Below are 13,116 nucleotides of genomic sequence, written 5' to 3'. Positions count from 1 at the left end.
AAGTTCGAGGGGTGTAGCAGCCACCCCCAGTGTCCCAGCCTCCCCTCGGGCTGCTCAGACACCATACCTCCCCACGCAGGAAGTCCTCGGGGCTTGTCATGGGACTCGCGATCCTGGTGGGGTCTTTGGACTGGCAGCATCAGCCACGTGGGGGGCTTGTTAGATATGCACGAAGAGGGCCCCACTTTGGCCTCCTGAGTCTGAATCGGCATTTTAACAGACTCCGGGAGTCATGGGTGCACGTTGTAGCTGGAGAAGCAGGCCCCTGTCATCATGCCCCCCACCCCCTCCACCCCTCGGCTCTCCCACCACGGCCATCCTCTCTGCGAATGCCTTTCCTCCTCGGTCACCCTGGTTTCTCTTTGTGTCCCCCGCCCATCCCTGCTCTGTATAAATTGGGTTTAAACCAGAGGAGGGGGAGGGAGCAAGTCCCACACGCTCCCAGCCGGCCTGGGGACCAAGACGCAGCTCAGCCAAGAACTAGACAGATGTGATGCCGGGTGACGGCAGACCTCGCTCCCCGGCAGGAACGGCCCAGCCCTTGCTTCTGGACTGTTTCCATGCAGCTCCCTGCTCCCGCCCAGCGAAGGGAGGTCGGACCCACAGCTGACGGGCCTGTGTGCCCTGGCCGCCGAGGGCCACCCAAGCAGAGTTAGCAGGTGCATGGGCACCCAGGCCCATGAGCCCCAAGGTGTTAGAGGAGACACCAGTGAGTGGTGAACCCCAGAAACAGTTTACTCCAGCTCTGTGCCTCTTTTGATGATTTAGGTCAAAAGTGAGCTCATCGGCCTCACTCAGCTGCTGGGCAGCTGGCCAGGGCGGCCCTCTGATCCAAGTGTTTCAAGGTTGGAGGCCAACATCTGTGTGCTGCGGACCACGTGTGCCCAGGGTCCTGAGACACTGCGTGTGGCTGCCAGATTCTGAACGCTTGCCCCCTGTTTGCTCCCCTGCCGCCACCTTCAGCCGTCAGCCCACGGCTCGGCACGCCAGGGTCCCCCTTGGAGGCAGCTTCTGCAAGCATGAAGCGCCCCATCTCCTGGGCATATGAGGTCACACATTTGGGAGTGGAGAGGGGGTGTAGCAGGGCTCCCTGAGCTCCAGGTCCTTCACTCATGTGGGCAGATCCAGACCCTCCGTAGCCAGCTGGTGGGTGGAAGGATGGGACCTTGAGGGCTGCTGAGCCTCGGCTCCTGGGGGTGGGCATCTCGCACGGCCTTGCTCTGCGGCTGCAACCATGCGGGCACATGGGAGGCTTGGAGGGTCTACATCTTACATAAGATGCCTTATGTTTGTTAAGTCTAGGCACCTCTGAGTCACTGCTCCCAAAATATGGTGAGAGGCGAGATGAGGGGGGCACGGAAGAGAGTTTTCCTGGCCCTGAGCTGGGCTCTGGTGTGTGGGCATCTTCGCTGTCTGCTTCTGAGGTCAGGCCCCTTATCATGTCCCCCGACACCTGGGAGTGGTGCAGGGACCCCTGGAGAGGAGGCCCCGCCTGGCCTGGCATTAGGGGGAAGCCCAGGGGTGGGAGGGGCGAGAGGAGTGTGCTTGGCCCCGGAGGCAGCATGCAGGCAGCTGAGAGCCCTGACTCCCAGCCAGACCCTGGGGTTCACTCCGTCTGTGCTCACTGGCTGTGTGATTTTGGGCAACTTAACCCCTCTGTGTCTGTGTCTGCTCTCTCAGCTGCCTCGTAGGGTTGTTATGAGGACTAGAGAAAGAATATCCTGACAAGCTTTGTAGTGCGGTGGCTGGCTAGTAGCAACCCCGAAGAACAAAATGAGGGTCCAGGCACAGGACTAGGGTCTCTGTTCCATCTCAACGTCCTACCTTAGCAGTCCAGCCCAAATCAGGCAAGTCGGCCGGCCATCTGTGTTGAGCCCTTGCTGTTGGGATACAGTGGGGAGCAAGACCGCTGTGAATCTAGGTTCCTGGCACTGAGACTTGAGTGATACACAAACAAAACAACAAAAAAACCTTGCTTCCGTAAGAACTGAGCCAGCTCAGGAGTTCTGCGTGGAGCGCCCTGGACAGTGTGAAACACAATCACTGCCTTCTCGCCGTGCGCGCGCATGAGCTCTGATAGCAGCAGCGGACAGGCTATTCTGAATGAAAGCGGGTGAAGACTTGCACACTCACCGAGGCCTCAGCTGTTGTTGACCCAGATTCCTATACCCGGAGCCCTTCGTCCTCCAGTGGGGATAAGAGCCCAGAATCCACAGCCCACACCCACCCAGGTGTGCATTCTGTGTCACTGTCGCCGTCATTCCATCCGAGGGCCGGGGAGGATTTGGGATAGGACAGCTCTGGCTTTATTCCGTGGCGTTTACAGCAGGCTTTCGCACACTGCAGAACTTCTATTTGTTGCATGTCATTCTGACTTGCATTTCAAACCACAAGTGGCTCCCTTCGGTTCAGAGGCTTGGAAGTTAGCGCTTCCACTCGGCGCCTCGGCCTGCCTTCCTCTCGCTCCCGCGTGGATTGGCTGGCAGTGGCCGCTGCTGGCATTGCACCATTGGCTCGGCTGTGGGATGCACCGGCGGAGGAGGCCTCCTGGTTTCTACGCTGTGACTCAGGCTCCCGTGCTGGGCTAAGTCAGGACGGAGGTTGTCACTCCACAGCGGCTCAGTGTTAACTCTGCCACAGATGTTGCTCTTGCAAGGAGCCCTGTCTCCTCTCCTGTTTCCACCAGATGCTCCTGAGCCTTCGGATGCCTGGGGGCTTCTTTCCCGTGGTTGCAGCAGTGCCACCAAGAGCAATTCTCTAACGTGGGCGAGCACGAGGACCTCAGCTGCCAGGACTCCTGTAACATGTGGATCTTACAACGTGTCCTGGAGGATTTAGCCAGCTGGTCAACCCAGCAAAGAAAATGACTCGGCGCTTACTGTGGAACAAAAACTGAATAAGCTCCAGGAAGGATAGGTTCTGCCTGGATCTTTGCCTTGCGAGATGGTTGTTGTGAGGTTGGGAAATAAACGAAACACAGAAAATATTGGTGCGTCTTTAGATAAGAGCAAGTCCTGGAAATTGCCCGGACGAGGCTCATGGAAATGCTGCAGTCTGCTCAGACGCCTACTTGGCACGCGTTTTACCTTGCAGCGCGGACGTGGCATAAGGATCCTGGGAGGAATCGTTTTATCATTAGATTTTCTTACAGATTACGCAAAAGCCCGTCTCCCTGCTGCACACGTTAATTGCAGATATCTCTCTCCCCCTCGTTTCAGCTTGCAAGATGCTGGCATCGGATTCATCCTGGTCATAGACCGAAGGCAGGACAAATGGACCTCCGTGAAGGCGTCAGTCCTGCGAATAGCAGTAAGTGTCGGCGCCCCGGCTCTGTGACGTCCCACCTGCTCTTCTCCTGGGCTTGGGGACAGCAGCGTTTCTCTCCTGGTGACCCTTCTGCCTGGGTGGCAGTGTGGGTTCTAGCTGTCACTGTGGTGCAGCGCCGAGGCGTACAGCCAGCTCAAGCACCGCCCGGGTGGCCTGAGGCCTGGAGCCCCACCTCCTTGACTTCAACAATTGCTAAGGCGTGCGTGTGTGCATGTGTGTGTATGCACGTGTGTGTGTGTGTGTGTGTGTGTGTGTGTGTGTCCTCAAATGGGTTAACTCTTAGGGGGCCTGTTTTAATTAGAAAACAATTCCACCAGCTGGCTTATTTCTGACCATTGAGTATGTGAGCTACCCAGGATTTACTGTGTATTCATTCTTTAATAGAGCACAGAGTCCTGAGTAACAGGGCACTACTGAGTGTGTCACAGAGCGTCTTCAGGCCAGAAGTTTTAACTATATCGAACAGCTTCTTCTAAGTGACCTCTCCTTTCCAGTGGACTGTGTATTCCATAGTTTTACGACTGACGCAGATGCCCGTGTCTTTCTTGGGAACCCCATCCTGCACTTGGTAACCCTCGCTGCCAAGGAATTTATCTTTACGTCCGTGGAGCTGTTTTGCAGCCTGTGTGCCGCCCTCCAGGGCAGAGCAGCTGGTCTGTGTCTGTGGCTGTGTTTAGCTTGCTGTGATTATTTGGGAGGGAAGAGTTAAGTCAGCAGGGAGCCCTGAATCTTATTCTTGCCAGTAGCTTCCACCCCCGCTCACGATCTCCACTGTGGAGCACTTCTCACCACACTGGGTTCCACCCACGCTCGCCTCCCAGCCGCCAAAGGACCGAAAAGCGATTGTTGGCAAGCAGAGTGACCCAGAGCGACTTGGCCGGGTCTCCCTGGGCGGTGATGGCTCCGCTGCTCCCAAGCGTTTCTTAAAAACCTAATGCCCGGCAGAGTGAAATTCTCCTCCCCTCTTGTTCTGGGCCTTGCGTTCAGCCATCTTTGGTTCTTGGCCTCAGAGAGGCTGCTGTGGTGGGTTTCTGAGTAGAGTGGAGGAATTGACTCCTTCCTTACATTCTGCCTCATTATTTCATCTTAACGATGATTAAAGGCTCGGGGTCTGCTCTGGCTCCTACAGTTCACATCATTTTGGGGCAAGCCTGCTCTTTACTACTGGATCCTACATGTGTCTTTGGGATAAAGCGTCTCCCTGCACCGCCCCAGGTGTCCCCTGCCCAGACCCCTCCTAGCACACACTTCCCATGACCTCATTTATCTGAAACAGATCAAAACACTTCAGAGCACTTCCAAAGACGTCAGTGTGTTATATCAGCGATTTCCAACCTTTCTCATCGCATGGAACACATGAACTACAGCACACCAAAAAATATATATTGTTTGCCGATCTGACAAAAAATAGTTATAATTTTGATTCATTCACACCTATGCCTATTGTTGTATTGGCTATTGTCAGTTTTTTATTTGATAATCTAAGGGAAAAGAGGTCAGCCCCCCTGACTAAATAGATATCATATGTTTTAAAAATTCTTGCAGCACATCGGTTGAAAAAAATCAGTGTGTTATATAATCAGATTTCCTTTATTTTAAAATCCTCATAAACTTAGAGCACTCTTTTTTTTTTAAAAAAAAAAAAGGATATTTTTATTGAATTCAGAGAGTAAGAGAGAAGGAGAGATAGAAACATCAATGATGAGGGAGAATCATTGATCAGCTGCCTGCTGCATGCCCCACACTAGGGATTGAGCCCGAAACCCAAGCATGTGCCCCAACCAGGAATCGAACCGTGACCTCCTGGTCCATAAGTAGACGCTCAACTACTGAGCCACACTGGCCAGGCACAAAGTACTTTTGAAATGCCAACGTGGTCACGGGCGTGCCCTGTGGGTCCAGGCCTCTCGTCCTTGCTGGAAAGTGCTTCTCTGCGCCTCTGCACACGGGCATCTCCCTGGAACACCCTCACCCCGGAGCACCACGTGGCTTCGCATCCTTCCACACCCCCTCGCCCAGCCCCCAGCAGAGCAGCACTGCCCTGGGAGTCTCCTGCCTTTCCTCTGCTTGATGGAAGTTCACAGTCATTCTGTGTTTGCACATCACGGCTTCCTTGAGGTCAAGGCCAAGCCCTGTCCATCCTCGAGTGGCTGGGCACCCAGCCCAAGCCCCATGTGAGACAGGTTCGCCATAAATATCTCTCAAGTTCATCAGTTGTTCCTGGTTAGAAGCAAGGAGCTTCCTAAATGCAGGGTTGCTGTTAAAAACAAAACAGATAAATTGGGGGATGGGGTGAGTAATCCTTCAGATCACCCTACAATTCAGCAGTGTGGTCTGGGCCAGCTGCCGGAGCTGTCACAGCCAAGCTCATACCAAGTTTTATTCATCATGAGGTTTATAATCAGATTGATTGCTGAAACAAGCTGGCTCATCTTTAAAACTTTGTTTTGTGAAAAATCACAGCTAAAAAGTTGGTGATTGAGATTTTAGGTTTGCACTGATTCTTACACAATAAAAATATACGTGTGGCTTTTTTTTCTATCCTTTTTCCTGTAAGTCACAGAGTTCCCCAGTACTGGTTTGGAAATCCCAGAAATCAGCATTTTTCTAGCAGAATTGTCAAAGATTCTCTTTACACTCTGATGCTTCTTGTTATAAAAAATTACTGATATCAATGCGAAAAATTCTATTAATGTATTGAACACATTTGTGAAAACCCTGTTCTGTGCCTGGAACGTGGTGTTGGGGATATAAGGGGAGAATGAGCAAGAAATATACACCCAAGCAGGGTGCAGACAGCTGACAGACATTGTGGTCAGAGTTATGCCTAGAGCAGCGATGGCGAACCTATGACACACGTGTCAGAGGTGACACGCGAACTCATTTTCTTGGTTGATTTTTCTTTGTTAAATGGCATTTAAATATCTACACTAATAAAAGAGAAAAATGGTAATTGGCGTACAACGATACCCTTTTCATTGGCTAATCAGGGCTATAAGCAAATTAACTGCCAACTAAGATTGGCAGTTAACTGCCAACAAGATGGCGGTTAATTTGCATATGTAGGCACAATGCAGGGAGGTGAAAGGGAAAGCAGGAAGAAGCCCCCTGCCACTGACAGTGATCTGAAACCCAGGGGGGAGCTAAGAGCTGGGGGGCAGGGCAAAGGCGGCCCTGGGGCCGCCTTTGCCCTGCCCCCCAGCCATGATCGGAGAATCAGGTGCCTTTTCCGCCCTGGCCAGTGATAGCAGGAAGTAGGGGTGGAGCCAGCGATGGGAGCTGGGCACGGTCGAAGCTGGCAGTCCCAGGAGCTACGGGCCCCTTGCCTGGGCCTAAAGCGAAGCCCATGATCGTGGGGCTGCTGCAGCTGTGGGTCCCCGCTGCCCGGGCCGGACGCCTCAGCCAGAGGCATCCTGCAGAGGCAGGGGCGGAGCCCACGCGATCGCGAACCCTCCCTTCCCCGCCCCCCCCCCCCCCCCCCTGCTGCCACTGCAGGTCCCCGCTGCCCAGGCCGGACGCCTAGGCCAGAGGCATCAGGCCTGGGCAAGGGGCCGATCCTGTGATTGGAGGGTGATGGGGGTCAATGCCTGAGGGCTCCCAGTATGTGAGAGGGGGCAGGCTGGGCTGAGGGACACTACACACACACACACACACACACACACACACACACACACAGTGCACGAATTTCGTGCACCGGGCCCCTAGTATAAAATAAATATCAAAAATATAAATCTTTGTTTTACTATGGTTGCAAAGATCAAAAAATTTCTATATGTGACACGGCACCAGAGTTAAGTTAGGGTTTTTCAAAATGCTGGCACGCCGAGCTCAAGAGGTTCGCCATCACTGGCCTAGAGACACCAGAAAAATATATAGGGGTGCCTGAGACAGCACAGGCCACAGGGGTGGGCAGGACGCTCCGAGCCAAGCCCTGCTGCCTTCCTTGAGCATGCGTCCACCTCTGAGCCAGGGTTTGGTCTGATCTCTCCCATGGCTCTGTGGTGGGACCAGGAGGTGGGAGACTGAACTGGCGCCAGAGCTGGTACTCAAGCTGCCACCTGCAGCCAGCCTATACTACTAACCAAGGGGGCTCTGGGGAAACAACCACCCAGCACCCGCTAGGCCAGCGCCCTCGGGAGGAATCGGCACATGGGCGCCTCCAGGGTACACAATTCCACCAGGGCACCTGGCCAGCTGCAGGTGCCACAGAAGCAAGTCGGTGGCAGCGGCTCTACTCATCTCCAGTGTGTCTGGGCCCCCGGTTGAGGCTCAGCCCTTACATAACACCACGTAGTTCAGGGCTATTTTTTGCCACCATGTGCACTGTCTCCTGAGCTGAGCTTTCCTTCATTTGGGGTGTTCGTTTTCCTTTCTTGGATGCCTTCAGCTTGGCTTGAAAGAGAAGAATAAGGCATTGGAGGAGCCAACGTCTAATGTTCCTAAAATCAGACTTGTTGTGCCTCCATCCAAAACAGAGCCTTCATCGGCTCTCATGGGCATTGGGGGCCATGGGTGCTCTGACCTGGCACAGGTCATGATCTCTACCGGTGGACACAAGCAGAAACAAGACTCCAAGCTGAGAATTCAAGCATCACTCTTTGTTTATTTAACAGTTGGTTCAAAGTTTGGACTGTCCTGGGATAAATGCCTCTCTGATAAAAATGCCAGGGTATGTCTTCTAGGATTCCACTTCAAGTTTTAACCCACTTCTACTATGTCTGTGTGTGAAGAGTGAGTGTGTGTGTGTGTGTTTGTGTGTTTGTGTGTGTGTGTGTGTGGTGTTAGCATGGTGGAGGGTTGTAATGGACTGTACATATTTAAGTTCCGAGCTAGCCTAATTCAGGCTCAGTCTATGTCCTAGAGCAGTGATGGTGAACCTATGACACGCATGTCAGAGGTGACACGCGAACTCATTTTTGGTTGATTTTTCTTTGTTAAATGGCATTTAAATATATAAAACAAATGTCAAAAATATAAGTCTTTGCTTTACTATGGTTGCAAATATCAAAAACATTCTATATGTGACACAGCACCAGAGTTAAGTTAGGGTTTTTCAAAATACTGACACGCCGAGCTCAAAAGGTTCGCCATCACTGTCCTAGAGCATGCCATTGAAGGAAATTGCAGTTCAGGTCGTTTTAGTCCGCGTGGGGAGAACTCGGGGTTTTGCCTATAAAGCCGATGCCATCTGTGTGTGCACAAAGTATCTGAGGGACCCAGGAATTTTAGGGCATTCAGTAAACACACCGTATGTGGCAAAATAATATTATGTTAAACAATGTTACTGAATGCCTACTGCGTGCCAGTTCCCAGAGGTCTAAGCACAGGTGGTGATGCCAGGGGAGGGGAGGGTGTGGGCAGAGGCGCTGCTGGTCCCAGAAGAGCGGGCAGCCCAGGCATCCCGATGTTGAGAGTATTTGGTGGAACGACTGTCCTTCCTTCAGAGATTACCCCCTTCCTACTCATTTTTCATTAAAATGTCTTTTCCTTAATGGTGTTTATGACCGTCTCAGCTGTACTCCCCGGGGGCTGGTCTTAGATGCCCCATCGGGCAGGCTTGCACCTAGACCTCCCAGCAGCGGCCCCGGCGGCCAGAGGCCTCTGCTCACAGACAGCTTTTCTGATTCAGTCTCTGGGTTTTTCATCTCCTCACACTGAGATCCAAGCTTCCAGCTTCATATTTATCACACAAACTTGGGTTCCTTGTTTGGCTACTAGGAGACAAATGTCATTGGTCCGGCTTCAGCTGCTCCACTTGAAATTAAACATCTCACGTCAGGCTGGATAACTGTGGCTTTGGGCACAAGTTAAGGCAGTGACTTGAACTTGGGGAGGATTTCAGACAGCGTTCCCCCAACACCAGGGTTCCGCGGAACTCCTTCGTCTATTGGCTCCAGTTGCGTTGCCTCTTCGTTTAGTAAGAACCTAAGAATATGAATTCAGAAGCCAGTTGAGTCCTCTTCATCTATCCCCAAATTGCACATGTAGAGTCATCACATCCTATGTGTTCCTAAGTCAGTCAAGGTGAGCCCCTGAAAACAAAGAATATTGCTTTCATATGACACAGGAGCCTGTTGTAACCATTTTCTGATTGCTTGATTCATGAGTAGCTGCAACAAGATGTTATGTTATAGCCTTCATCCCAAATCCTCCATCCAGTTACCTTTATGTTTTTAAAATTAAGTTTTATTTTCTCCCAGATGGCTTTTAGTACATATGGTTGGCTCCAACCCAGAGAAAATTTAATTTACCGTTGTTTGTGTTCAAAATATTGTTTGTGTATGTCACTAAGCCTTCTCACTTGGCTAGGATCTTACAACTGCTCTCTTTAATATAAAGATTCAACAGCTTAAAGAAATGGAAACACTAAAGCGAGAAAAGGGGGAGAATGAACCGGTTTTCACGTAGACAGTCACCCCCAGCCACAGGCTCAGCAAGGTCAGTGTCTCCTCCCAGGACTGGCCCACCGCCGGTCGCGCCCTCGCCGCCTGAGCTGAGTTCATCTATGGGAAATCGCTGGAGGACCAGGGCACAGCTTTATCCAATGCATTCAAACCTGTACTTACGGAGCACATCTGCCCGAGGTGTGAATTAGGGCGGCAAAAACAACATTGAAATTTAGAAAAGCGTGACTCGCTGTCGCCTCTAGAAAGAGACTGTCGTCAGGATGTCTTCCTTAAAGAGTGGTGGCCAGTTTCACAAATGATGGTGACAGGTTTGCACGGTCCTCCTGTTGGTAAATGGCCCGGAATCTGCCCTCAGGCTGCCGACTCTCCACGTGGTTCTCTGAGTTGTCTTTTCCGCTCGAAGGAGTCGGACTCAGTGAGCATTGGCAGGGTCAGCAGGGCAGCGCAGTGGAGAGGTCACGGCTCGCTGGGGTGCTTATTCACAGGCCCCTCCTGAGCTGCGGGTCCCGTGGTGAATGTGGGTAGCTGTGCCAGGCACCTCCAGCGGCTGGGCAGATGGCACCTTGTGACAGCTCCCCTGCTGGCCCACAGGGCTGCAGACACATAGCGAGCGCCTGCTAAGGTGCTGGTGACCAAGGACACATGGTCCCCATCACCTGGGCTATGGCGATGCTACACAGACTCACTGGGGAACCTGGGGGGAGGGTGTGTCTCAGGGCTGCAGGCGGGAAGGGCATGTGCTCCACACCCAACCCAGAGGCCGCCATCACTGGAGTCTTAGTGCTGCCCTCAAGGTTCCCAGATGGCAGTGGAGGTGCCCAGCAGGCACTGAGGGCCTTCAGGTGGAAGCTCAAGGAGTAGCCGGGTTGCAGGCACAGCATGGATGTCACCAGTAGGTGGGTGGCAGTGTTAACCCTGGAAGGCGTAACCCGGGAATATCCGTAGGTGCCGTGGGTTCTGGTGTGCCGATGGGCTGCCCCGCAGGTCCCTGGCTTAGGGTCTTCTGCCAGCCCTGCTTAGATGATCATGGATGTTAGAGGTGGGCCAGGATGACCTTTGAGCCAAGGTATCTGTTTCAGGCTTTGGGGCTGTGTCATTCTGTTCGTGTATTACAGTGATGGCAAACTCATTTTTTTGGTTGATTTTTCTTTGTTAAATGGCATTTAAATATATAAAACAAATATCGAAAATATAAGTCTTTGTTTTACTATGGTTGCAAAGATCAAAAAATTTCTATATGTGACACGGCACCAGAGTTAAGTTAGGGTTTTTCAAAATGCTGACACACTGAGCTCAAAAGGTTCGCCATCACTGGTGTATTGTATTTTAGGTGCCTGTAGCCTGGTTATCCAGAAATCGAACTCACTTGCTTCAGAATTTCTTGTTTTAGTAATGGGGTCTCCCTGGATTTCATCGTCTGGAAGTCATCTGGCGTCTAGAATAGCCTTTTACTATGTGTCTGTCATCGCCACGATTTTGAGCGCTTCGTGTGAGCATTGTGCTAAACTCTGCGTGTGCATTAAATCACTTAACCCTCAGGAGTGCAGTGAGGAAGGCACTCTGGTACCTCTGCTTCAAAATGGGGAAACTGAGGCACGGGGCGGCTAAGTAACTTGCCTAAGGCCAGGTACCTGGTAAGCAAAGCTGGTAGCTGAACACATTCACATAATTGTATCTAAGAGTGTGGTGTGCACGCTTATTTTTTATCTTTCCTTCAGCGTGTGTGTGTGTGTGTGTGTGTGTGTGTGTGTGGCTTCATTTCTGTTTGACAAGTATAGTTCCCTGGAGCTGTCAAAACAAAGTTCCCGGACTGGATGGTTTAAACAACAGAACTTTATTACCTCACAGTTTGGAGGCCGGAAGTTCAAGGTCAAGGCAGGGCTGGTTCCCTTTGTGGCCACAGGGAGAACGTATTCCACCCTCTTCCCCAGCTCCTGGGGTAACTGGTAATCTTTGGTGACCCCTGGCCCGTAGACCCATCCCCCATCTCTGCCTTCATCTTCACGTAGCGTTCTCCCGGTGGGTTTTCTGTCCAAATTTCCCATTTTCACAAGTCATTGGGTTGGAGGCCCATGCTAATAACTTATTTTAGCTTAACTGTCTCTGTAAAGACCCCATCGCCAAATATGATCACAGTATGAGGCATTGGGGGTTTGGTCTTCAACATCTGAACTTCAGAGGACACAATTCAGTCTGTAACAAGCTTTTGACTTTCTCGTTTGTAAGTAACATCAAGCAGTGTGACTTTCCCCCTTTTCTCCTAAGAGGTGGTGATGCCTCTGACGGAGCCCAGTGTCTGTAACCTTTGTTGTGTTGGAAACACCCGGACCAGGTCTCCCCCGTCCGGCCTGTGCAGTTAGCTGCAGGTGTGTGGGACCCCTCCGTCAGCTACAGCGGTCCACCAGCGATCCACGCCCTCTGTTCCCTGCAGGCCTCCTTCCCGGCAAACCTCCAGCTCGTCCTTGTTCTGCGACCAACAGGATTTTTCCAAAGGACTCTCTCTGACCTCGCTTTCAAATTCAACAGAGATGACTTTAAGATGAAGGTTCCAGTAAGTACACCCAGCTTTAGCTCCGTAGGCAGAACTAAACGTAATTGCATTCTTGGCCCATCTGTGATAATCGAAATTCTCAAGGTGCTAACCTCAGTGCTGTGAGCATAACTAAAGCCCCAAACGACTCAGGCGGAAATTGTACTTCCTCTTATGCAACCAGGAGCAGTATGATCCTTCATTCCCACCTGCCACTCTGCACCCCTGGGGTGACTGTGCAAAGCATGGCCTTGGATGGGCCACCTTCAAAGGACTGGCATTTCATCAGAGCCATGAGTCTAGAACGTTCTTATAGCAAGTCAAGCTGAAGAACAAGGGAGCCCAGGGGACAAGAGAGGGCCCAGGGAAGTGGGTGCAAGCATCCCTCATGCCTGCAGAGGGTGGGGGCTGTAGGCCTTGGCCCTGCAGGCCAATCCTTTCCTCATCTCCTCACTCCAGCTCACATCAGCCAAATTAGTGAGTTGGCAAAATCAGATTTCACAAAGAGAAAATGGAGTCATCTCTGCTGAGAACTGTTTTCTACTTTAAGTGGACATTTTAGCTTACTTTACAAAATGAAGATCATGCGCCCTAGCCGGTTTGGCTCAGTGGATAGAGCGTCCACCCGCAGACTGAAGGGTCCCGGGTTCGATTCCAGTCAAAGACATGTACCTCAGTTGCAGGCTCATCACGTGAGGGAGGCGATCAATAGATGTGTTTCTCTCACATCAATGTTTCTCTCTCGCTGTCTCTCCCCCTCCCTTTCACTCTGTCTAAAACTCAATGGGAAAATTATCCTTGGGTGAAGATTAAAATTTTAAAAAAAGGTCATGCTTCAATCAAAAGACCTCC

The 13,116-nt window shown here is 51.7% G+C and overlaps 1 protein-coding gene across 5 annotated transcripts in view; it reads left to right on the top strand.

The window, feature by feature from the left end:
* MCF2L (MCF.2 cell line derived transforming sequence like) overlaps window positions 1-13,116 on the top strand; it is a 112,731-nt gene that overhangs the window by 70,274 nt on the left and 29,341 nt on the right. For all 5 annotated transcript variants that reach the window (XM_081082351.1, XM_081082353.1, XM_081082352.1 and 2 more), the window contains exons 4-5: window positions 3,219-3,309; window positions 12,166-12,285. In XM_081082351.1, coding sequence (XP_080938477.1) covers window positions 3,219-3,309; window positions 12,166-12,285 — 211 coding nt within the window. The remainder of the gene's footprint in view (window positions 1-3,218; window positions 3,310-12,165; window positions 12,286-13,116) is intronic.

Source organism: Myotis nattereri (genome assembly GCF_964212035.1).
Source record: "Myotis nattereri genome assembly, chromosome: 2".
Taxonomy (NCBI): domain Eukaryota; kingdom Metazoa; phylum Chordata; class Mammalia; order Chiroptera; family Vespertilionidae; genus Myotis; species Myotis nattereri.
Note: the sequence above shows the minus strand (reverse complement) of the source record. Positions and strands in the feature narration are given on the sequence as shown.